Source organism: Melanerpes formicivorus, unplaced genomic scaffold (genome assembly GCF_026170545.1).
Source record: "Melanerpes formicivorus ecotype bairdi unplaced genomic scaffold, bMelFor1.0.p_v2 SCAF_59, whole genome shotgun sequence".
Taxonomy (NCBI): domain Eukaryota; kingdom Metazoa; phylum Chordata; class Aves; order Piciformes; family Picidae; genus Melanerpes; species Melanerpes formicivorus.
Window position 1 is genome coordinate 4,512,487 of NW_027142411.1, and position 25,395 is coordinate 4,537,881.

Below are 25,395 nucleotides of genomic sequence, written 5' to 3' on the forward strand. Positions count from 1 at the left end.
ACCTCCCTGCTCCTGCTGGCCACACTGTTCCTGATGCAGGCCAGGATGCCATTGGCCCTCTTGGCTGCCTGGGCACACTGCAGGCTCATGTTCAGCCTACCATCAACCAGCACCCCCAGGTCCCTCTCTGCCTGGCTGCTCTCCAGCCACTCTGACCCCAGCCTGTAGCACTGCCTGGGGTTGTTGTGGCCAATGTGCAGAACCCGGCACTTGGATGTGTTCAATCTCATGCCGTTGGACTCTGCCCATCTGCCCAGCCTGTCGAGGTCTCTCTGCAGAGCCTCTCTACCCTCCAGCAGATCAACTCCTGCCCCCAGCTGGGTGTTGTCAGCAAATTTACTGATGATGGACTCAATGCCCTCATCCAGATCATCAATAAAGATGTTAAAGAGCACAGGGCCCAGCACTGATCCTTGGGGCACACCCCTGGTGCCTGGCTGCCAACTGGCTGTGGCACCATTCACCACCACTCTCTGGGCTCAGCCTCCAGCCAGTTCCTAACCCATCACAGTGTGCTCCCGTCCAAGCCATGGGCTGACAGCTTGGCCAGCAGTTTGCTGTGGGGGACGGTGTCAAAGGCCTTGCTGAGGTCCAGATAGACTACATCAACAGGCCTCCCCACATCCTCCAGGCGGGTCACCTGATCATAGAAGGAGATCAGGTTGGTCAGGCAGGACCTGCCCTTCCTAAATCCATGCTGGCTAGGCCTGATCCCTTGGCCATCCTGTAAGTGCTGTGTGATTGCACTCAGGATGACCTGTTCCATGATCTTGCCTGGCACTGAGGTCAGGCTGACAGGCCTGTAATTCCCTGGCTCATCCAACCGGCCCTTCTTATGGATGGGCACCACGTTGGCAGCTTCCAGTCCTCTGAGACCTCGCCAGTGAGCCAGGACTGCTGGAAAATTATGGAGAGTGGCTTGGCCAGCTCCTCTGCCAGCTCTCAGCACCCTAGGATGAATCTTAATTCTGGGAAACTCAAAGTTACCGTTTCTTCTCTAACTAGTGTGCGGAAACTAAGCCAGAAACAAAAGGAACCACTGCAGAGTGAAGTAAACCTCAGAATGCATGTTCCAGCTACTGTCAGAATACATACCTCTTGTCGGTGCTTCAGCTCTGCGAGTACCGGGGTGGGGACTGAGGCTGGGTGTGCCCCAAGTCCTGGAAACCCAGCATCATTCATTTGCTAATTCCTTGCTTTTTAGAAAATCTCTCACCCACTTACAAGTCATTTAAACCCAGCTGTTTCCTTTTTCCCTTTAAGTCAGAAGATGCTCTTGTCTTCCTAGCCAAAGCATAGCTCTTCAACAACTCTGAAGAGAGCCTGGCAAGATTTTCCACCATGAAAAATTCATGGGTCACTGCATCAGCAGTTCCAAGAGCTTTTCCACCAGGACTACAAATCTCTGGCTGGCCAGACACAGCTCTTCCATTGAGGAGAGCTCTGAGCACTCATTCTCTGCAGATCTAATATAAATAAATACGGTAAAAAAATCCTACAGTGTCAATCAGCTTGAAGCTGGAGGAGCAGGTGCACTTTAAGGGCTCCTTGACCTTTAAAAAAGTGGTTTCCCAAGAGCAAGACCTTCAGACTTTTTTCCCCTGTAAATTAACTTCAACATATCTACGTAGACCCTCAGATATGAAATACCTGAGGATCTCAGGCTGTAGTCATTGAAACGTGGTTTACATATCAGATTTTTGATTTTGATACCTTTGAAATCAGACCTAAAGTTGGTAGCACAGAGCACTATACCTAGGGAGGTGGTGGAGTCACTATCATTGGAAGTGTTTTAAGAAGAGACTGGGTGGGGTGCTTGGTGGCACGGTTTAGTTGACTAGATGGTGTTGGGTGATCAGTTGGATCTCGAAGGTCTTTTCCAACTACAGAGTACTTCACCACTCACTCCTCCATTCCTCAGCTAAACATAAGCATACTAAATGTGCCATCTTCCAAAGCCAGTGTTACCTGGCAACTCCTTCCTCAAAGGAGTGGAATGCAACCCAAATTTTGGACACAAAAAGGAGGTCAAACTGAGATGCCCCTTCCTCAAAAGAGGAGCTGCCTGTGTACCACAGAGATCACCAATTCTCACCAGGCCCTGTTAAAAACCTTGACTCCTGAGTGATCTGAAAACAATAAATTCCAGGTAGTCAAATTTTCTTCAGAGGCCATCAAAATTCCTTCAGAGCTTCCTTTAAGAAGAGACTCTCTGATAATTTTTTTTCTTGCTGTCTTGGGACAGAACAACATACCCACTGTGTACAAGCCTCTGAACAGCTGTGCTTCAAAAAAGTAGTAATTTAAAAGAACCAAACTTTGTCTTACTAAAAAAAGTTCACTCCTGAGGAAGGTGTAGCGCAAAACTTGTAGCAAACCTGCAGATCTTTCAACAGCCTCATTTGTCACAGCGTGACAACAACCACACTGTAACCAAGAACTAAGCAGGGGCAGAGAGAAAAGCATATTTAAAAGCCACAGAGCCTGCAGGCCTCAAGAACTAGACAGTCATCTGAGGTTGTCTGTTGACTCCCACAAGATGCAAAGATCATAGGACCATAGGATGTTAGGGGTTGGAAGGGACCTTTGAAGATTATCAAGGCCAACCCCAGTAGCACGACCCAGCACAGACAGCTATCAGAAGGCTGCTGTCTCATACTCCACTTGCAGCATTTCTGTAATGCCTCAAAACACAACTGAGGAGCATTCAAGAATGACAACAGTGAGATAATTTCTTACAGCACTGCCAAAGAAGAGCGAGTGCAAGCCAACAGCCTGGTCCTCTGACTAAAATGATCGGAGCTGTTAGGCAGCAAGGTGAGAATGGAAAGTACCCCTGGTGAGATACTGCCGAGCTATCATTGAAATCTGCGAGCTTGAGGGATCCTTATTGTGTGCTTAAGTGTTGGTCACATCACAACCTGCATTACTGCAAGTAATAAATACCAACCCTAACAAACATTAACCTTTAGTATTAGTGACTAATGACAATAGAGGCTGTATTTAGACACTGTGCCCTCACCACTTCCCAAATTAAAGTTGAAAATTACTTTTTACAATTTAATTGGTAAATAGCGCTAGGAAAGGTTCAAACTACACTGTTTATACAGGACCAGCCCAAAGACTGCTTCTGCAGCCCCTTGGAATTTGACCTTCTCGACCTCTTCATCTTTCTCTGTATTTGGGGGTGAGGAGTCTTTTCCCAGGGCTGTAAAATGCCATTTCTCTTGTCCTTGAAGAAAATAACAGTGGAATCCTTGAACTCAATGTTTACTTTTGCCTTAAGTGGCTGAGAAGAAGGGTTGCCAGTAAAGTTACAAATCCTTTAACGAGCTTATGTCATCCGAAGAAGATTAACCCCTAAAAGACGACAATAAATGCAGGTACTTTTCCATTTTCCTAAGGAAGCACAGGCTAGGTCAGGTCAAGTCACCCTCAGAGGCATCTACTGAGCAGATAGAAACAAGCAGGCATTCCAGGTCAGCTGAACAGCCTGGCTGCTGGGACAAAAGCCTCAAACAATATGGTTTCAATGTTGCCTTTACTGTATCTGAAGAAACAAAATACAGATCTCATGCAGAAAGGAAACACATCTGAAAACATAATGAGACACCTAGAGCACACCCACACAAAAAGCTCAAGATCGCCTAGACTACACCTAAAGAATTCCTAAGCAAAGCTTGACTCAACCTGGAATTAAAGATGATGTACTCCACTACCTTTCACCAAAACTGCTTGAGACTTTTCCCCCACTTTTGTGTTCTGAGAATTCCAGGGTGGAGATAGTATAAAAGAAAAGCCCCACAAGGAATTCTCTCCTCTTTTCCTCCTCCTTTTCAGACTGGTTATTTCAACAGCCTCTGCAGCACTTCATGTAAGACACACATGTGGTAAGATGTCTGAATTTCAAACCCATCAGCAACTGGGGCCATGCAAGTATGTCACACACCTGCTTCCAAAGAAGGCATCTGCAATGATGGATATAAAAGGATTAGTTTATTTAATCCTACATCATAATTGCCATGAAAAATATTTTGAAGTCCTTGCAAAAGACGTAGAAATTAAACAAGTAGTGTGTATCCTGCTTTTCATAGGCTTCTGCTAAGACTGTTAACTTCAACACCTTTCATTCCCTTTATCCCCAAAAGGAACTTTTCTTCAACAATGGCACAAATGGCTTTTGAACAAGAAGTTAGTTGACAGAAGAGCTTCTCTGGAAGCTTAACCCTATCTCAAGAGAGGAAATCGTGAGACAGCAACTAAAAGCAATACAGCTTTGGTTTTCTTTTCAGTACTGGCACTGCTTTGCCTTCGCAGTCTTGGAGAGGGACATTCACAGCACAGTCTGGCTCAGCCATCACAAGCACGGCAAACAGAGCAGTGCCAGCCTGGCTGTTTTCTGCCGAGCCCACTTTTAGCCGCGGACTCACAGTAACATTACAAGAGGCAGCATTCCTGATGACCCAGCCTGCATGCTTAAACGGAAGGGCGAAAATATCCAAACCAAACCAAAGTGTCAGATTGCACCAGACCGCAGGTTTTTTGATAGTCGGGTCTAACAATTTGGTCTTACCTCCAGTGCTACTATTGTTCATTAGGCGTTAAGATACAAATCTTAACACCAGTGACCTGTAAATCTTTCAGCTTTTAACAGCAGCTGTTCTTGAACAAAGGCAGCTGCACTTAGGCTGATCGGCACTCGCTGGTTTTGATGTGGGAGGAGAGGAGCTGTTCAGCTCCATTGCCAAAACAAGGAAGTGAAACCATCATTAACAGGTTTTCCGCAAGTATTTTAGGGATGCTTAGCCAGAAAGAAAGACTCTGCCTTTTCCCAGCATCCAGGGTAGGGCTACCTTTTTGCTGGAGATAAAACTTTATGAAAAAGGGAATGGAATTTTTCACTGAAGCAGGATTTTTAAACATTACAAAAAATTAAAAGTGAAACAGAACTGCAAGTGAAAGAAACGTGAGCTTGCCCACTCAGCTACCTTCAGGTTAATAACGGAGAAGAGAGTTCTGTTTAACCTTCTACACCTTGCCAAGATAAAAGTATCAGCTGCTCTTACAGGACGCAGCAAACATCTAGACAGATGCGTTTAGTACAGTTATTACTGACAATTACTTCAAAGTTCTCTTTCCAAAGCTCCTCTAAACTAGAAGCAGCATCCTGGTGCACTCAGGCTGCTCGGGCAGTGGACACTCCACGAATGGAACAAAGGCTTTTCTTTTTTTTTTTTTTTAAAGATAAACTAATTTGACCATTGGTTTACCTGTGGTTCCTATCTCAGAGCTTCTTGGCTGAGGATGGGTTTAATGATTGATTACCTTTTATAACCTCTGTACTTAAGCTGCTGCTGCTTCTTCATATTCCGGTTCCAGACATGGAAATGTCTTGCTGCCTAGCTGGCTGCTAACGCTAACGGGAGAGAGAGAGACATACTGTACGAGATTCCTGGGCCAGATTAACACCAAGCCAGGAAAAATCGATAAGGTAAGTGAGAGTATGCATCGCTAAAAGACAGTGATTCAAATATTAGAAATGCATGACTTGGAAGAGACAAGCTGGGCACAAAGCTCAATAAAGTTCAGTGACCCAAGCCCTGGATTCCTTATGTGGGCAATTTTCTATTGTAGATGTACTCTTAACAGCTAGATTCAGGATTTATTTCAAAAATCCTTAGTGCAGAACAGAAACTGGATGCCTTTATAAGCCCAGACGTTTCTGAAGAGCAGCAGTAATCAGAGAGGTGTTCTGTCAAGTTAAAATGCTGCAGATTTTCTAGCCTGAATAGCTGGGTACCAGCCAGGCTGCCAAAAGGGGGAACATTCCAGCCTGTGCTAAATGATCTGCTTACAGGAACTGCAGCTGTGGGGTCTGAGCAGAGACTTGTGTCTGGATCAGCTTTTGAGAATCCAGACCTAACCTGATCAATTTCCTTGACTATCTCAGGTTGCATTTTGTTCCAATACTACAGGGAAACAAGCAAAATCCTCACCCAGATATCACAGCGTTAAGTTCAAATTTGCAAACAAATGCTTCTCGTTCTAAACAAAGTGTTCCCTAGAAGACATTCAGCCTGAGAAAACTGGAGAATTTTTTTGAGTCAAAGAGCTGCTAATTAGACAGTTACAGCAGACAGCACTTGGATTGGCAGATACTTGCATCTCCAAGGAACTGAGATAAGGCCCTAATTGAATGAAGACCAGAAAGAAGCTCTCCTAGATAAGAAAGCAGAATAGCTTTTGAGAGAAAGATTAAATTTGTCTGGACCTCTGGAGGAATTCAAAGGAGGCACTAGCTATAAAACCTAGATTGCTCCAGGAAGGACATCCTCTCAACTGAATGTAACTTGAGACAAAACCCATCCAGATATTCACTGCCAGGTGGGTACAAGGAAAATCCACAGCAAGTCAGCAACCAATACAGCAGACCGGTAACTTTGCTTTTATTCCTACAGGGCTTTCAACAAGTAAACCAAATGGGTGAAGAAAGCCTGAGGAACAGAAAGGGAGAGGACAACGGAAAAGAGGATCTACAATCGATTCAGAGCCATGATCCCCCAACCACGAACCTACAAAAGCAGGCAAAACTTTTTCTTTTTGCCCTTCAGTCTGCATCTGTGCGGGGGGGGGGGGGGGGGGGGGAGGCCGGGAGGTACCTGCATCATCCAACCCAAACTACTTGTGTCCCAGTTTAGCAGTGATATACCAAGACCTTGACAGTGTCCCTGGGTTACACTTTAGGAAACTGATTATGGTTTTGTATTATTTTTCCGACAATTTCAAAGTTGATCCAAGTGAGACACTTCATAAACTTTACTGTTTCTGCCTACTTGTACTTCACAGAGGCTGAAGAGGTTGTTCAGCTCACTGCAAGTTTTATGGCTATAAACACTAACAAGCAGTCACTAGTACAGAAAAACAAGTGAGGATTTGTCTCCTGCAGAGACTAACAAACACTTCAGAAAGATGTGCCACCTGCCTTCAAAAGGCAGTAGAATTCCTTTTTACATTTCAGTAACCTGAAAAGATTTGCTATGTGCATTTAATTTGGTGCCAAGACTGGGAAAATACTATGTCATTAGACTAGCCTTAACTAATTGGGAAATTGCAGTGGTCCATACCACTGGGTTTTGGGTGGCTTTTGTAACAGATGCCTCAAGCTTTAGTAGTCACTAAAGAGTCAAGAGACCATCATCTTTTCACACCTAGCAGCCTCAGTTCCTGTGCAGTTTCCAAGACAGCCAGGTTTTGGCACTTGGAAAATGCCTCATTCCTCAAGTGCTCATGAAAGAATTTCAGCATTTAATTGACAACTGAGTTATTAGAAGTGACCAGAGTGTCTCATTTCATTTCAAGGTGGGCCTCCTCAGTGGCATCTCTATGATCGTTGGTACCATTATTGGCTCGGGAATCTTTGTTTCTCCAAAATCGGTGCTTGCCAACGTCGGAGCGGTGGGTCCTTGTTTAACCATCTGGGCAGCCTGTGGAATTCTTGCAACCTTAGGTAAACGAGTCAAGAAAGAATCTGAATCTTGGCTTAAATCCTTCTGTTTTGCATACTACTGTCTTCTCACAAACTGGCCAATAGCACCCAGCCCAAACTCTGTAGTACCCAGATGAGTGGAGCAGGACCCAGGCAAAACTTTGAAATCTGTTTTCAGAGTATTTAAAATCGTGTGAAGCACACTTCAAAAGGCTCACAACCATCCATCACGTGAAGCACGCTTTCAGCTCCTTTGGAAAGTAAGGTTTAGCTTGCTTTTCCACTCAAATCGCATCAAAATATGAAGTTTACTGGCACTGAGCTAGGTACCTCTGCTAGTTTTTGTCTGAATATAATCATCATCTGGAAACGTAACACTAAGCACCTAAAATATTTCAGTGGATCTAAAAGGAGTTCTTTGGGCATTGTGTGAGGTACACAGCATGCGCGAAACCTCTCAGTGCAAAGTAGCAGCTACAGCAATGCATCTGCAAGTATCACTGCACTTCAAAGCTCAGCTTAAGAGACATTTTGCCTCAAGATTGTGCAGCAAGCCTGTTTTTTTTCAACTTTAACAAAAGTAGGTCAGTCAGGGCAGTTGTCACCTCAGTGCTTCTCACAGTGTTGGTTTCTTGAACAGAAGTCTGCTATGAAATCAGAAGACTTGTTTGCTGAAGTATTAAACACCAATAGTAAGTTCTGGACTGCAAATAGCATTCCAGTTGCTGGCAAGTAATCTGATTTCATTTTGCACTGTATGTATCAATTTCCTTAGCCCTTCTCCCTGTTAAAAAGTGTTCACCTGTTTCTAGCCAGTCCTCACTTCACAAGGACAAGAACTAAACCAGTGATAAATGCTTTCCTCGTTGTTTAGGTGCACTTTGTTTTGCTGAGCTTGGCACAATGATCACAAAATCCGGGGGAGAATATCCTTACCTCATGGAGGCGTTTGGCCCAGTTCCAGCATTTCTGTTTTCTTGGACGAGCTTACTTGTCACCAAGCCCAGCTCCTTCGCAATCATTTGTCTCAGCTTCGCAGAGTATGCGTCGGCTCCTTTCTATCCAGGTTGTGATCCACCCCAAGTTGTCACCAAGTGTCTTGCAGCAGCTGCCATCGGTAAGAGTCATTTTTAAAGAAAGAGGTAAGCTCCGTAACTGCTCAGCAGTTCCTGCTTGGCCCCTGTAAGGGCATTTCAGCGCAGGGGTAACTGCTCAGCAGTTCCTGCTTGGCCCCTGTAAGGGCATTTCAGCGCAGGGGTAGGTAACTGCTCAGCAGTTCCTGCTTGGCCCCTGTAAGGGCATTTCAGCGCAGGGGTAACTGCTCAGCCGATCCTGCTTGGCCCCTGTAAGGGCATTTCAGCGCAGGGGTAGGTAACTGCTCAGCAGTTCCTGCTTGGCCCCTGTAAGGGCATTTCAGCGCAGGGGTAACTGCTCAGCCGTTCCTGCTTGGCCCCTGTAAGGGCATTTCAGCGCAGGGGTAGGTAACTGCTCAGCAGTTCCTGCTTGGCCCCTGTAAGGGCATTTCAGCGCAGGGGTAGGTAACTGCTCAGCAGTTCCTGCTTGGCCCCTGTAAGGGCATTTCAGCGCAGGGGTAACTGCTCAGCAGTTCCTGCTTGGCCCCTGTAAGGGCATTTCAGCGCAGGGGTAGGTAACTGCTCAGCAGTTCCTGCTTGGCCCCTGTAAGGGCATTTCAGCGCAGGGGTAGGTAACTGCTCAGCCGTTCCTGTTTGGCCCCTGTAAGGGCATTTCAGCGCAGGGGTAACTGCTCAGCAGTTCCTGCTTGGCCCCTGTAAGGGCATTTCAGCGCAGGGGTAGGTAACTGCTCAGCCGTTCCTGTTTGGCCCCTGTAAGGGCATTTCAGCGCAGGGGTAGGTAACTGCTCAGCAGTTCCTGCTTGGCCCCTGTAAGGGCATTTCAGCGCAGGGGTAACTGCTCAGCCGTTCCTGTTTGGCCCCTGTAAGGGCATTTCAGCGCAGGGGTAGGTAACTGCTCAGCAGTTCCTGCTTGGCCCCTGTAAGGGCATTTCAGCGCAGGGGTAACTGCTCAGCAGTTCCTGCTTGGCCCCTGTAAGGGCATTTCAGCGCAGGGGTAGGTAACTGCTCAGCCGTTCCTGTTTGGCCCCTGTAAGGGCATTTCAGCACAGGGGTAACTGCTCAGCCGTTCCTGTTTGGCCCCTGTAAGGGCATTTCAGCGCAGGGGTAACTGCTCAGCAGTTCCTGCTTGGCCCCTGTAAGGGCATTTCAGCGCAGGGGTAACTGCTCAGCCGTTCCTGCTTGGCCCCTGTAAGGGCATTTCAGCACAGGGGTAACTGCTCAGCCGTTCCTGTTTGGCCCCTGTAAGGGCATTTCAGCGCAGGGGTAGGTAACTGCTCAGCAGTTCCTGCTTGGCCCCTGTAAGGGCATTTCAGCGCAGGGGTAGGTAACTGCTCAGCCGTTCCTGCTTGGCCCCTGTAAGGGCATTTCAGCACAGGGGTAGGTAACTGCTCAGCCGTTCCTGCTTGGCCCCTGTAAGGGCATTTCAGCACAGGGGTAGGTAACTGCTCAGCCGTTCCTGCTTGGCCCCTGTAAGGGCATTTCAGCGCAGGGGTAGGTAACTGCTCAGCCGTTCCTGTTTGGCCCCTGTAAGGGCATTTCAGTGCAGGGGTAACTGCTCAGCAGTTCCTGTTTGGCCCCTGTAAGGGCATTTCAGCACAGGGGTAACTGCTCAGCAGTTCCTGCTTGGCCCCTGTAAGGGCATTTCAGCGCAGGGGTAACTGCTCAGCCATTCCTGTTTGGCCCCTGTAAGGGCATTTCAGCACAGGGGTAACTGCTCAGCCGTTCCTGTTTGGCCCCTGTAAGGGCATTTCAGCGCAGGGGTAACTGCTCAGCCGTTCCTGTTTGGCCCCTGTAAGGGCATTTCAGCGCAGGGGTAGGTAACTGCTCAGCAGTTCCTGCTTGGCCCCTGTAAGGGCATTTCAGCACAGGGGTAACTGCTCAGCCATTCCTGCTTGGCCCCTGTAAGGGCATTTCAGCACAGGGGTAACTGCTCAGCCATTCCTGCTTGGCCCCTGTAAGGGCATTTCAGTGCAGGGGTAACTGCTCAGCAGTTCCTGTTTGGCCCCTGTAAGGGCATTTCAGCACAGGGGTAACTGCTCAGCAGTTCCTGCTTGGCCCCTGTAAGGGCATTTCAGCGCAGGGGTAACTGCTCAGCCATTCCTGTTTGGCCCCTGTAAGGGCATTTCAGCACAGGGGTAACTGCTCAGCCGTTCCTGTTTGGCCCCTGTAAGGGCATTTCAGCGCAGGGGTAACTGCTCAGCAGTTCCTGTTTGGCCCCTGTAAGGGCATTTCAGTGCAGGGGTAACTGCTCAGCAGTTCCTGCTTGGCCCCTGTAAGGGCATTTCAGCACAGGGGTAACTGCTCAGCAGTTCCTGCTTGGCCCCTGTAAGGGCATTTCAGCGCAGGGGTAACTGCTCAGCCGTTCCTGTTTGGCCCCTGTAAGGGCATTTCAGCGCAGGGGTAACTGCTCAGCCGTTCCTGTTTGGCCCCTGTAAGGGCATTTCAGTGCAGGGGTAACTGCTCAGCAGTTCCTGCTTGGCCCCTGTAAGGGCATTTCAGCACAGGGGTAACTGCTCAGCAGTTCCTGTTTGGCCCCTGTAAGGGCATTTCAGCACAGGGGTAACTGCTCAGCAGTTCCTGCTTGGCCCCTGTAAGGGCATTTCAGCACAGGGGTAACTGCTCAGCAGTTCCTGCTTGGCCCCTGTAAGGGCATTTCAGCGCAGGGGTAACTGCTCAGCCGTTCCTGCTTGGCCCCTGTAAGGGCATTTCAGCGCAGGGAGACTTCAGCAAAATTAATCTTCATGACGCCACCAGGAAGTCAGCCTATGCTGAAAGCAAAAGAAAACTTGGGACACAGTGGAGCAAGTCCTTCCCCCAGGAACTAATTCAACGAGATGTAAAAAGGATAGGTCTCAAAATGGGCTGTTCTTAGTCTACGTTTCTGTTATTCTGTAGGATGCTTACCGCTGTGTAAGGAATGCTTATGTTCAGCAGAAAGGGAGGAAAAACTACCTGTACCTGCTGTACAACCTCGGTATTTTGGTGGTGTTAGAGGTACTAGCAAAATCTTAATTCAGAAAATTGCTTTTCCTATATTAAAAGCTACCCTAACACTAGTATGTTAAAAAGTGTATTAATAATACAGACAAATGGTAGGAGGGAAAAGTAGTACAGTAATGAGGTGGGGGAGAGGTGGTAAGAGGCCATTTTTCTTACAGCTCTGAATCCATTTAATGTGTAATTTCATCGATTCCTTCCAGTGGTAATCACAATAGTGAATTCACTGAGTGTCAAGCTGGGAAGATACCTCCAGAACTTTCTCACAGCTGCCAAAATGATCATTGTCACAATCATTATTGTAAGTGGAATTGTTCTCCTTGCACAAGGTAATTCAATATACTTTACTTGAAAACATTGCTTAGCTTCCGCTGTGACCATTAAACAATTTCCCACTGACTCCAGAGGCACAACATTAAGGGTCTCTCTGTTCAGGGTTTTAGTCGGGGATCTTTGGGGAATTACAGTATTTGGAGAAGGGCTGGGGGTTGGAAATGCACCACCATGGGTCAGTTAATAAAAACTGGTATTGATTGATTTAAACTGTGAGATGTTTTGAAACATGAACCTTGTTGGAATGCTTCTTCATTATTCTAGGGGGAATGAATCTCAACACTGAGCAATAATCTATGTCTGATTTGCAGGGAAGACTGGAAACTTCACAGATGCTTTCAAGGACAGTAAAGTTTCTGTGAGCTCGATCGGTCTGGCATTCTACAACGGCCTCTGGGCATACGATGGATGGTAAGGTCCTTGCTAGCCCTGCCCGATGAGGGTGCAGCCTTCAGCTGGCTTACCCTCCCCTGCAGGACTCGCAGGTGTTAGCTGGAAAAGCTAACAGCTGAACTGTTGGTAACAATGTCCGAATAAACTCTGGAGAAAGAATGCCAGCTTGGTTAAATCCCCAACTCCCAGAACAACACATGCCCACTCGCCACCAGATCCTGGGGGGCTGTCTGCTAGGGAGAGAATCCCAAAGGGTTGTGCTTTTGGGTTTGGGTTGTTTTTAAACCGCAAAAGGTACGGAAGAGTGACACGCCGGATGACACCTGGCTTCTCTAGGGGTGCTTCAACTCCTGATGGCCAATAACTGCATAGGAATGTTCTTCCTTCCAGGAACCAGCTCAACTACATCACAGAAGAACTTAAGAATCCTTACAGGTAAAGCTATGAGGGAAAGCAGGGTTTCTAACGGCAAGCTTCCCACACTTGGTATTTCTGTACAAGCAGGTATACATGGGTTTGGATTTTTGCTTTCTTTAAGCAGTAGTTACACCAGGATTGATTACTAAACAGATAAAGCTAATTAGCATCAATTACAGGCTTTGTACATTTGCATAAGTTTGAGCTTTTCCTTTTTTTAAAGTTCTGATTTCCATGGCTCTGCAGCATCCTTGCAAATAGACCTGCAGAGCACATCAGGGAACAAGAACCCATAGTTTGCTACGAGACCTCTACCAGTGCCGTAGCAATGCTGCTGGAGTCTTGCTTCTGCATTCTTTAGAAACCTACCACTATCTATAATTGTTTTTTGCATCCCTCAGAAATCTCCCGCTCTCTATAATTGTTGGAATCCCCTTGGTTACAGTGTGTTACGTGCTGATAAACCTTTCATATTTCACCGTCATGACTTCAACAGAGCTCCTGCAGTCCCAGGCAGTTGCTGTGGTAAGCCACTTTATTTGTAATAGAACATCTGAGGGAGGCTGTGGGCATTAAAACCATGAGCAAAAAGGAACCTCTTAAGACAATTCAATTGTCTAAGCTGTGTCACCTTTTTCCTCTGCAGCTCAGAGGTTGGCTGTTTTCTCTAAGGACCAAGACTATGGGAGTAAAAATAACCTCTGAGTGCCACTCTGCCCTTTTCAGTGTTACCAGCACATTCAGAGTGACAGTAGATCTAAGCCTGTAATTCTGAAGATAACACAATTCACTGCTTCCTTATTCTTGCCTTTTTTGTAAACAGAGCTAAGAAAAGTCCTTTTTACACTATTGCAAGGCATATTCATACAGATAAAAGTAAGGATTCTGTCAGTTCCTGAAGCCTCCACAAATACATCTGCCCCTTCAGTTCTACTCCTTGTGTTTTCCATAGGACATTTCTCTCCAAACTGTTGAGAGGTCATGCAACTTTTTTTTTCCTAGTGTTCTTGGGGAAAACAAACAGTCCTACTATTGGACAAAAAAGCAACAGTGATGTTAAAGCAAAACCATAACTTGGTGCTTGGCTTACTGGAAAAAGTTAACCACTCCTCAACTAAAAACCTAAACCCTGTCAAAAAAAGTTCTAACTCGCTTTCATTTACAGCAGCTTAACATAACTACATCAGATCTAATCCACCCTGCAGCTACAGCTAACACACTGTGGGACAGGTGAAAACTGCAGTGCAGTGAGCGGCCTCACCAAGTCTGTCCTCTCCTCACTCACCCACCAGGCCCGGGCGCCCATGCTGCTGCTCCAGCGGCACTGCCGTGCAGCCCCAACCCGGCTGGTGCACATCAGCACTGCTGCTATGCTGCTGGTCTTCTGGGTTTGCAGGCAGACACATGCCCAAAGAGGTGTCTGTACAGACTTCAGTTCTGTAGTTATTTCACTCCCTGTGTTCCCTGCAGATGTGGCATCTCAAACGCCACAACAACATCCCACTCTCGAGAGTGGTTCGCAACCACTCCAGGCCTTTGCTTAGCAAAGGGTTAACTACACAACAATACACAACCTGTTTTTATTGGGAACCCACCTTGGCCACCCATTCACTGGACTTTCTAGAAGGCTCCAACATTACTAACTACACCAAATAGTAGTTCAAATAACAAAAATTATTAATTTTAATCCCACACCCCAGACATTTGGAGACAGAGTCCTTTACCCAGCCTCTTGGGTAGTTCCTCTCTTCGTGGCCTTCTCTACAATTGGATCTGCTAATGGGACCTGTTTCACTGCAGGCAGGTAAGCTTCCACCTGGGCAGCTTGAAGCGAACATTTTTCAAGGACAGACAGAATGACGTTTATGTACTTACCCACACCAAAAATGATACATTTCTGTATCCACACAGACACCCTTCTGGATCCCAACATACACTATGTAATTAAAGAGTACCTGCAAGCCTAGCTAGAGAGCTTTGCTTCCACAAGGGAAGAGTGGCTGTGCAGGCTCGAGAGACTAGAAAAGGTCTCCTCTTAAGTCCAAGCAGGTATAGTAGGCAGTTTTTTTTCAACTCCCATTGCATTTAAAGCAAAGAACAGTTAAACTGCCAGTAAAAAGCTAAGTATACCTCAAAGACAACTGGAAAGAGAAGCTATTCCTTCCTATCAGTGCTTCCATTTCCTATTTAAAAATGTTTTAAGTTCCAAATACATCTGAGTATGATCAAAGGTCAATTCTTGGATAGAAAGCTGTCAGTGTAGCTTTTTGTATGAAGCAAATTTATAAGGAATTTGTTAAAAAGGACACAGTAGCCAACAATTTTTCCAAAATGAAGCATGCAAGCATCTTTCTGGCATGAGTTTTAAGTTACCTACTTCCATATTGGTTCAAAATGTGTTTCAAGATCACTTCTGGTTGCCTCCCTGATTTCAGTCCACTGCAGCTCTCCCTAGCTGACACAGTGCTTCAAAGGAAACACTGATGAGCTTTAGTCAGCCACACAATAAAGCAAACCCGAAAGGGCTGGTGCCTACTTTATCTTTTGATAATGCCCCTTAAAGGCCTTGCTAACCAGACTGCCTTGTTTCTGTGTTGTCAGACTTGTTTACGTTGCAGGTCGTGAGGGGCACATGCTGAAGGTGCTGTCTTACATCAGCGTGAAGCGTTTAACACCGGCACCTGCGATCATCTTCTATGTAAGTATCCCAAGTACAGAGAAACCCCCAGTGACACTCGCCCTCACCATTCCTTGCCAGCAGCCCTGACACCTGTCTCTGTCTAGAAAACTGCTAAAAGCATTTTGAGAAAAAAAGACTACATAAACACCCCACCCCTAAGTTTAAAGTAAAACTGTTTAACAGTCCACAGCATGAAACTAATCAATAAATTGAATTAAATTAGGCAAATCCTCTTACTCTGGATGTCTGAAAGCAAGCTCTCGCTACACCCTCCCTGTAAGAGTGCATTTAAATCACAGAGCAGTGACAAAAAGTACTCAGTGAATACATTTTAAAACAAATTTAGAATATCTTCTGCTTTTCATTTTACCCAGGTTATCAAGGTAAAACAAGATCAAACTTGGAATTCAATTGCTCTCCTGACTCCCATTCATTTCACCTAAAAATGTATTTAGTACCTCCACTTACTCCAAGATCTGTTTTGTTACTGATGCATGCCAGTTTTGAGGTCTCTTAACTTCAAATGGAGTTAAGATTGCAGACCAAAATATAGCACCTGTGGGAGGACGTGCACAGTGGAACACACCCAAATGTTTAAGCAAAACCATTTACAGTCACTGCAAACATGCACCCTCACAGACACACATGAAATGCAGCCGCCTTCGACAGCAGACTTGACTAATTCCTGTTTTGGTTTCAGGGGGCCATTGCCATTATTTACATCATCCCTGGTGACATTAACACACTCATCAATTATTTCAGTTTCGCAGTGTGGATATTTTATGGTTTAACTGTCCTTGGGCTCATTGTTATGAGGTTTACAAGAAAGGAACTCAAAAGACCAATCAAGGTAAGTTCAGCATTCAGTATGGTTTTCCTCCATTCCCATCACTACTGAGCAACTCATCCTAAATATTTGGCTATTTAAACAACCACCTCAGGCAGACTCCCTCCCCAGGAAACTTCAGGCACCAGACTACCACTGGAAGAGTACAGGAAATAGGACCCCAGGTCACTGCACTGGAATCAGGATCCAGATTCATTGAAATGCAAATTTTCACCCTGCAATTTGTACCCCAGGCAAAGGGGTCCTGGACGAGGATTTAGCAGAAGAGGTCTCTTCATTCTTAGTCTTGCTACTCTTTTGAATCGCTCCACCCAGTTCCAGAAATGTTAAAAGGAAAGAACGTGTAAAGCAGTGAAAGTGCTCTTCTTTCATAGGTGCAATTTCTGTAAGAGCATCAACAGAATAAAAAGTGATTTTGTGCTTCATACCTCACAGGTCCCCATCGTAATTCCAGTGACAGTGGTGTTAGTCTCGGTCCTGCTGGTGCTGGCACCCATCGTCAGCACCCCTGAACTGGCCTATTTGTACTGCCTCCTGTTCATACTCAGTGGACTTGTAGTTTATCTACTGTTTATTCACTTCAAATTTGACTGGCCCCAGAAAATATCAAGTAAGTATCCCTCAGCTGGCCAGCTCTAAATGCTGCAGATCACTGCCAAGGTTTAAAGTGTCATACTGAAGCTCCCTGTATCCCCACCCCTCCCAGTCACAGCAGCAGGGCATGCAGGGCGGGGGGCAAGTTTCCAGACATAGTGATGGGGCCTGTTGCGAGTTTTACTAAACGCTGCATCTGACTGCTGTGAGCAACAGTGATGTCTGACTTCATAAAAAAGGGAAACTCCTAAACCAGAAAAGCAGTACACCACTGTGGTTGCAGGAAGAAGCTGGTTTGTGGAATGAGAACAGTGAACAGTTTTACCTGCAAAGTTAGTATTTTGCATTGTCTGTATCTCAAAACATTGCTTTAACCATAAACTACAAATGAGCAGACATTCTTCTGCCACCTGCCTTGAGCTCAGGTTAATGTTTTCTTTAAGAAGAGTAAAACTGGTAACAGCACTAAGAGTGAAAATAACCACAATGCTGCTGAGTGAGGTGACAGCTGATGCTCTTCTCACAAGATCTCTAAAACATTTCTTTTCTCAGAGCCCATCACTATGCATCTTCAGATGCTTTTGGAAGTTGTTCCAGCAGAGGAAGCTACTGAATAGAGGTTTTTTTATGTACCAGGTACTTTAAGTGCTACAGTGATGGAAGGAGACTCTGTTTAGTTGGGCAGATGTTTATACCTTCTAAGTTGTTATGCTCATACTGCTGTATTATTTTTGCACCACTTTAGTACTTGAAAAAGGTTAAATTTGTAGGAATAAAGTACTTGAGCCAGATAACAGTGTCCAGTCAAGCTGTCTTCATCATTTGCCAATGTCACAGAACAGTCACAAAATCATTAAGGTTGCCTCATCTGCCTCTTCATCCTGGTTGGGTGGTCTGTAACAGACTTCCAACAGGTTGTCTGCCGTGGTGACTTTCTCCCTCATGCTTCCCCATGAACACTCAACCTTCTCACCATCACTGAGCTCTGTGGAAGCCAAACACTCACAAACACAAAGAGCCACCCCACCATCTCCTTCCCAGCAGGCCTGATGCCATGTAAGCCTCCTCATGATCAAAGAAGCCAGAAGTCCACCAATGGCACCAGCTTTTGGGCCACGTGTTCATCAGGAGTGTTCTCCTGTTCCTTTCAGTGTTCCTCCCTGCCACTGAAGGGATTGAGGAAAACACTACCTGTGCTGCCAATGGTTCAACCAATCACCCCAGGGGCCTGAAGTCCATTTTGGTTGTTTTTGGACTTCTCTCCACCCCCCTCATCCCTGCCAACATGCATAACCAACAGTGGGTAATGGCCAAAAGGTTGGACCAGACCAGGGAGTTTCCTCATGCCATCCCAGGCAGGCAGCAGACTGTCATGAGCAATGGGTCTGGCCGGCAGATTGGGTTCCAGAAGAGAGCTGCCTGTGACAGCAGCCTCACAACGTGTGAGGCTGACTCACCCTAGGCAGCATCCTGGATGCACCTTCACCTACAGGGGTTCGCCTCGCCCTGAAGCTCCAGAGCCCCAGATGGGTTGTGTGAGGGCAACAGGGAAGGTGAGGGAGGCTGGAGGTGGTTCCCCTGCCACCATACCTAGTATCAGGTTGCTATAAATTACTACTGAACTGCAAGAACTGCTGGATATGCACACATCAGATGTACCGAAACATGGTATTTTAAAAAGCAAAGCCTTAGAGCTAAACAGAGAAGATTTTATTCTTCACTTTCAAAGGTGAAAACAGATTCTGATAAATGAGAGGGAGTGAAGCAAGAGCATTTGTGAGAAGTGAGTGTCAAAAGCAAAACAAACTGCAGCATTCCACAGAAGCTGCTGCAGTGAGCTGCACTATGCAGTATTTCACACCACACCAACACATTTTTGAGGCATTTCCTGATGCCACTTGCCAACAAACCTGACTGTATGAGAGAGAGGCACAGGGTAGAAAAATCAACATCTCAGGACCTGTGAGAGCTCAGAAGCTGCCAACTGTTCCTGACAGTGAGCAAGCTCAAGAGGAAAAAAACAAACGGCTCTGCAACAGCAAATAAATGAAACTGCTTCAAAACCCAAGTTTGATCTTTGTGTTTTACTGTTTGGATGACACATGTGACCACAGAAGCCAAGCAAGCATTTTGAAACCGAGGCAGAGGAAAGCATATGCACTGGACCTCTATGGGTTAGTGCTTCAGATTCCCAGAGCCCCAAGGTAAGGAATTTGCTCACTCTTTTTCTCCTCAAGTAAAGGACAGTTCTGCCACCTCCTTGCTTAATTTTATCAATTTTAGTGGAAATACTCATGCAAAAGACACTACTTTGAGGTTTAATTCTTCTCAGAGGAAAAGGCATATCCAAATTATTCATCATCTTCTGTTCCACTGTCCTCTGAGTAGTCGGTCAGCTCTTCAGGTACTGTAGCAGTATCATACAGTTCTGTCTTACCTATAAGTAATTCAGAAAGTATGACACTTGTAAAGCAAGGAAAAATCAAGGCTTTCCCTTTTCAGGGAACTGCAGCAAGCCAGCTAAGCCTGTCTGGAAGGAGCATTCCAGACAAAGGCTACTCAAAAATAAAGATGCTAATAATTCCATGCATTCCTCACCAACTGGAAAAGGGCTTTCATCTTCAAATTCTTCCCAGTGTTCAAAATCAAAGGACACGTGAGGATTCTGTTGACAAAAACACTGTTTGAACACCTGCTCTGGTGCACAAAGAACATGTTCATAACATCAACTCAGTTTCCACTTCACCTTGTTCTTCAGTAATCTGTACCACGCTCCTTTCTTCGCTTTTGTGAGAACAATAACAACTTCTTCATCCTTAATCACACAGGTAGACTTTTCTGCAAGTATATATTGCTGCAGCTCCAGATCGGCCAAATAAAGTTTGTCTCCTGAACGAGCACTGTTACAAGAAAGTTTAAAAGCATTACATGCAAGATGAGGCTCAAGCATTTTGCTTATTGATCTTAAATTTCTTAAGCCTACCTGAAAACCACCTTCTCTTTAGAGAACTTGCATTTACAGTCAGCTGCCTTTGCTGTTTTTACCCTCACTGTAACAGTCTCTTCATTCTGAAACCACTTCATTTGTGGATAAAAACTAAAATAAAATAAAAATTGGATTTTGTTCCAGAACAGACAACAAGACACAGAGCCAGAACTTTCCCACCAGGTTACAACCAACCACCCGAGTCAACACCTGTAGGTGTACTCAGCTGCAAAAATTTCACACTGTATAGCAGTAGCAGTGTCAGGGATTTCAATCAAGTGACTACAAAAGCTCTGCAATCTCAGTCTCAGGAGCAGTAGCAAGACCAACCTTTGAAAGAGAAAGTCATCATTTCAGCTGACTACAGCCAGACATTTCTCAAAGATTTTAAACTGCTTGTTCTATAGCTGTTATGCCTCCGACTGAAACCATTCAACATTTGGAGCAACCAGTGAAGGATAAATTCTAGTAGCAGGTTACTCCTCTAACGCCCCCAGTCATACCCAAACTCTAATTCAACTAAGCCATACCTCAGTGTGTGCTACATAATGGAGAGGACCCTAAATTGTGCTAGGCAGGCCTCAGAAGGAGATACAAATGGATTCAATCACCCTACAAAGAACTTTCCCAATAGCCTACAACACAAACTACTTATGGTACTTGCACAAGAAAGTGTTAGTCAGCTGCAGCTATCATTAACAGGTAGAAAAGAAAGAAGTCACCAAAGGGAAACACTGCATAGCCCTGAAGTGTGTAAGAATTTGAAAAGCTCCCCAGTTTTCCCTGTCTGCTGATGCTGCCCACAAGCCACACCCAAGACTTTCCTCAGCACACTCAAAAGTGACATTCATTTCTACTGTATCCTTCTCGTATTATCTACAGGAACTGTCATAACCACAGAGGAACAAGGATAACAGACATTTTCAATCAAACAAACAAACAAAAAAAAAGGAGCAGGCTATAACTTTGTGTTGCAGATAAAAACATCTGACCTGGAGTGTTTAATTTTCAAGTAAGAACAGAATCAGGTTTAGGGGGAAAGATGCAAAACTGATTAGTTTCACTAAACACCTCTACAGAGAGACAGAAGGGTAGGAGTTATAATTTAGACCTCAAATAGGACAGTCTGGTTGAAACATAGTCCAGACAAGTGCAAGCCAGAGTGTGGTACACCCATGGACTGAGCTGAAGTGTTTAACGCACTTCCTACCATGATGGTGTCTAATATCATCCCATTTCAACTGATAAAGTTAGCTTCCAGAAGGAAGCAGTTTGAAATCCTGAGGGGATTCGCAAGAAGGCAGGTGTACTTGTACCGGATGACTGTGGCTGCACTGATGGAAGAGAACACTTCCACCTGCGTTACACCTGCCTACCACAAACACAAACCACCCCGGTCAGGACAATCTGGCAGTTCACAGCACAAAGCAAGCACAGGGTATAAACCACTCTGAACTTCCATACCATTTATGCTGGCGCAGAGTCGTCCCTTCTGCTTCCTTAGTTTGAGCTACACCATCTAAAACCGAGAAATTCAGAAACGTGTTTTGTATTGCTCTACACTATGGAAGCCAGGTACTTCCCAACACCCATTGCCATCATAAAAGAACTTGCTAGCAGTCAGATTACTGCTACAAGTCTGACATTTTTATCAGGTTCTCTGATAAGATCTAATACATTTAATAAATTCAGCAGAAAATTTTAACTAAGAGGAGTACTAGAGCTTGTGTAAGAATATTAGAAAACCAACCAACCCACCCACACAAAAACCAACCCAACACCACAGCAAGAACAGTTTTCCAGGTCAGGCAAAGGTTTTTTCAGCCTCAAGATGCTATTGTGAAAGATGTCACCTCAGAAATTTACTCCAGTTTCAGAAGTGAAACAACTAACACTGATGTTATCAGTACAGCCTGAAGCATTCAAGCAGTTAACTTCCATTGGAGTCTTATGATTTCTGGAAATTATGGAAAGCTTTACCACACGGATTGCTCCCAACAGTAATTTCAGAAGAATTACAGTTTTCAGTAGATTTTTCCTCTATTGATACATCCTGTGGACTGGATGCACTTCCTGGACCACTTGTACCCTCCTTTATGCCTCTAAACACAGAAAAAGAGATTTTTCAAATGAAAGGGTCTAAGTATGTTTGCTATTTAAAGGATTTCTAATCATGATGGAAAATCTGCTTGAAGATTGTAACTCATAGCCCACAACACGATGCACTTCCAGCAAAACAAATCTCACCACAGGGGAGCTGAAATTCAGTGACTCAGCAAGAAGTATTTATACAGAACCCAAGTTAGGAGTATAATTCAGAATTCTGATGGTACCAGCTCTGCATCACAACAGTCTGCTGGTCTTGCTGTGTGTGATAGGCCTGGACAGAGAAATGATTGCCTTTCACAAAGGATTCCAGTAGGTTGAGGAGGGTTGGGTCATCTTTCGTCCTGATTTAGGAAAAGTAAGACAGTTCAGAATACTCAAAGATCTTTGTGCATTAGCAAGAGACCTCTGGCTTCCCAGCTGTACAGCTAGGGGCTTCACTAGCTAGACTCAAGAGTCAGGAAACATGGCAAGAGTCAGACTGCTTGAGAGCTCAGAGGTGGCAACCATGATCCCCTCTAGAGGCTCTGCAGCCTCCAAGTCTCTGGCAAAATGTGACTGAGCAGAACACAGATGTGCAGCTTCTGAAACACAGCCACCTGCAACAATGAAAAAGACTTTCTCCCATTGCACCTAGGGGCCTATAAGGGGACTGCAGCCAGGCTAGTAAGCCATCACCTCATGCTTCAGTCTGCAGAAACACTAACTTTCAAATTAATCCATAATGAAGATTTAGTATTAAGCACCTGTGAAGCCATCTTTAGTCCAAACTGACACTACTTACCTTAATTAATTTGGAAGTAAGTTAATGACTAATCTGAAATGAGAAATAACTTTAACCACTTCCACCTTTACAAAATGCTTGTTGGCTTATCAAAATAACTTCAACTCAATTCATTGGCAGTAGGTAAAACACAGCACAGGAAATCAAACAGTATTTTTTTAAACAAGGTATTTCTGCATCATATACTCCAAGGACTCAAAATGCTTCACAAAGTCTCCTATGATTTACTGAATAGCTTTGGGAACCCCAGGCCCACAAGAGCCTAATCTTGCCTCAAAGTTCAAGTTACTCAGTTTGACCACATCTTACAGGAAAACTCCTTTCAGTTCAAGTAGTACCTTACTAAACAAGGCTGCAGTCAGTTCTGAATGTGTGAACAGCAGTATCAGACCTAGAGAGTCTGCAGAAAGTGACCCAAGAGCTGCATCACAGGCATCTGAGACAGAACTGTTGCACACAGCAGCACCACAGAAGTTAGCTGTTCTCTGCCATTACATGCTTCAGTTACCAATGTTCCTGCTGACTAACAGCATGAAGGAATAAACAAACTAAAAAGGTCGTGCTTGAGGTAGCAGAAACCTCGGTAAGGAACAGCGTCCGAAATAGCCTCCCAAACATCAACAGTGCAAACGCTGTTCACAACCTGAACAACCAAATGGATTTGTAACCTTGAACAAAACATGGGGAAAACCCCAAATCCTCTGGCTAAGACCAGACTGTGGCACAGCTCTAGACAGAAATTAAGGAACCTCAGTCTAAGGTGGCAGTAACTATGGAGTGGGCTAGGCTTCCTCATCTTCCTGACTGTCCAGGTCACAGAGACAGTAGCCTTAAATAACTTGCCCAACCCTGCCCCAGCTGCCCATGCTGGTATTCCAGTAATGTTTTTTCCTTATGATGCAGTACTTCAGAGAGTAAGAAAATATTTGATATTTCTCTCTTCCTTGTAAATAGTCAATAAAATCTTGTTTTGCCAGAGAACAGCATCTGAACTACATTTCCAGTGACATCTTTCCAAACTGAAGAGCAGCTAAAGAATCTCCTGAATAAGGTGCCACACAGAGGGCAGAACAAAAAGAGCTACAAGTGTCTTGTTAGTAAATACTTCTAAAAAGTGAGCACATACAATATTCACTCAGTTCTAAAAGTCTGGAAGGCAAGAAAGCAAGAAGTGCAGTGCTGTTACTGCAGAGAACATCATGCAGCCACACTTAATGCACAGCACCAATCCTTCTAAAGTAAGGTATTTTTATTTTCCAGCTTGAACTCTCCAGCTGTACAGACACTAACAACATGCTCTACTGTACTGACTGGTAGTAGGTACTGGCTAAGTCCCCAAAAAGCCACTAACAAAAGACTCTAGGCTCCACATGTTTGTCTGCATCAAACAGCAGTTTAGCAGCTTCCAGAACTGCTAGGTTTTCTGCCCATGATTATGCGGCTAAAGGAAAGCAGGCTTATCACAAAGTGTCTGTGCTCAAATGAGAACTGTCAGATTCAGGAACATTAACCCAAAAATAGCCAAAGTTGAAAAACAGATTTTTTTTTTTTTTTCTTAGTAAATTACATGCTAAGAAAACCAAAAACAACCACCAACCAAAAATCCAACTGTAAACACCTACAAGGGCTCCAAGTCTTCTGCGTGGTCCAATACTTTCACGCATCCACACAACTTCCGAAGCTGCGTTACATGTTCCGGATTGTCAGCTCCTAGACCCGTAGACAAGATCTCAGCTCGAACGTTGTATTCATTGATTATTGTCTTCAAAGCAGGAATCCTGGTGACCCGGACCTGAATTACAGAACACACTCCATGGAAGCCACTGTTCATCACTGGTCACGCTTTACCTCTATGCTTAAGCAACGCCTCAAGCATACCCCCATTTATTTACAGCTGGAAGCAATTTGTTTTCTCTGATTTTCAAGCAGGAACCTACCCATGTTGAACTGTTTTCAAAGCTGACCCCCCTGCCTTGTTCATGGTGATTATGACTAGCAGCTACTCCTAAGAGAGTCAAGACAGCAATGAAGTAAACAGAGTAACTTTGAGACCCTAATAAGACTGCTGGGGGACACCGCAAGAAAACCCCTGAACAAAACTGAAGAATGGACATCAGAGGACGATTGAGATAAACCACGTAGGAAAAGAAACCACTAAAATTACCTCCAGATAACTTTCTTTCCACTATTGTTTAGCTGATTGAAGAGTCAGATAAAAGTGAGCATGATACATTCCAAGCACACAAAGTGCTTACTATACTCTTTAGCAATACCAACCAGACAAACACAAACAACGGTCATGAAATACAGGGAGGCCCTTCTGATTACTTTGTCCAGGTGATAAAAACCCAAAAAACCTAAACATGCAAAAGCAAACCAAAGTCCCCCCCAACACACCTCGTGAGCTCCCTTTGATAACAACAATGCTGACAGAAATTCAGCTTGTGAATACGCACAAGGCTGCCTTAGTCTGCACAACCATGAAGCCTGTGCTGCTATAACAATGCAAAACAACCATGACAGAAGAAGGGACAAGAGCACCCATCCTCCTCATTCCCATCAGCAAAGCTCCAAAGCATTTTTAACTTGCAGCACAAATTTAAGAGTAAAACTAACTGAACTAAGATAACATTTACAGCTCCTCTGGTGATCTGTTACTGGTGCACATTCAGCTCCCC

General features: G+C 45.0%; 2 protein-coding genes across 4 annotated transcripts in view; one reads left to right on the forward strand and one right to left on the reverse strand.

The window, feature by feature from the left end:
- Nucleotides 1–550: 550 nt before the first annotated feature.
- Nucleotides 551–17,626, forward strand: SLC7A9 (solute carrier family 7 member 9). Of its 2 annotated transcripts, none has more exons than XM_068161697.1 (14): nucleotides 551–2,817; nucleotides 5,380–5,491; nucleotides 6,459–6,584; nucleotides 7,360–7,507; nucleotides 8,361–8,603; nucleotides 11,781–11,906; nucleotides 12,222–12,321; nucleotides 12,694–12,738; nucleotides 13,122–13,245; nucleotides 14,421–14,524; nucleotides 15,322–15,418; nucleotides 16,101–16,250; nucleotides 16,683–16,857; nucleotides 17,394–17,626. In XM_068161697.1, exons 3-14 carry the CDS (start codon nucleotides 6,480–6,482, stop codon nucleotides 17,456–17,458), a joined length of 1,482 nt encoding a protein of 493 aa, XP_068017798.1. In that variant the 5' UTR covers nucleotides 551–2,817; nucleotides 5,380–5,491; nucleotides 6,459–6,479; the 3' UTR covers nucleotides 17,459–17,626. The 2 variants fall into 2 exon arrangements, with proteins under 2 accessions (XP_068017798.1, XP_068017799.1); XM_068161698.1 differs by lacking the exon at nucleotides 551–2,817 and adding an exon at nucleotides 5,976–6,384 and having other exon boundaries at nucleotides 3,990–5,491.
- An 889-nt stretch (nucleotides 17,627–18,515) lies between these two features.
- TDRD12 (tudor domain containing 12) overlaps nucleotides 18,516–25,395 on the reverse strand; it is a 34,335-nt gene continuing 27,455 nt past the window's right edge. For both annotated transcript variants that reach the window (XM_068161701.1, XM_068161700.1), the window contains exons 25-31: nucleotides 24,340–24,509; nucleotides 21,808–21,929; nucleotides 21,292–21,346; nucleotides 19,825–19,938; nucleotides 19,588–19,741; nucleotides 19,440–19,506; nucleotides 18,516–19,278 (exon numbers count right to left, since the gene is read on the reverse strand). In XM_068161701.1, coding sequence (XP_068017802.1) covers nucleotides 19,193–19,278; nucleotides 19,440–19,506; nucleotides 19,588–19,741; nucleotides 19,825–19,938; nucleotides 21,292–21,346; nucleotides 21,808–21,929; nucleotides 24,340–24,509 — 768 coding nt within the window. In that variant the 3' untranslated portion in view covers nucleotides 18,516–19,192. The remainder of the gene's footprint in view (nucleotides 19,279–19,439; nucleotides 19,507–19,587; nucleotides 19,742–19,824; nucleotides 19,939–21,291; nucleotides 21,347–21,807; nucleotides 21,930–24,339; nucleotides 24,510–25,395) is intronic.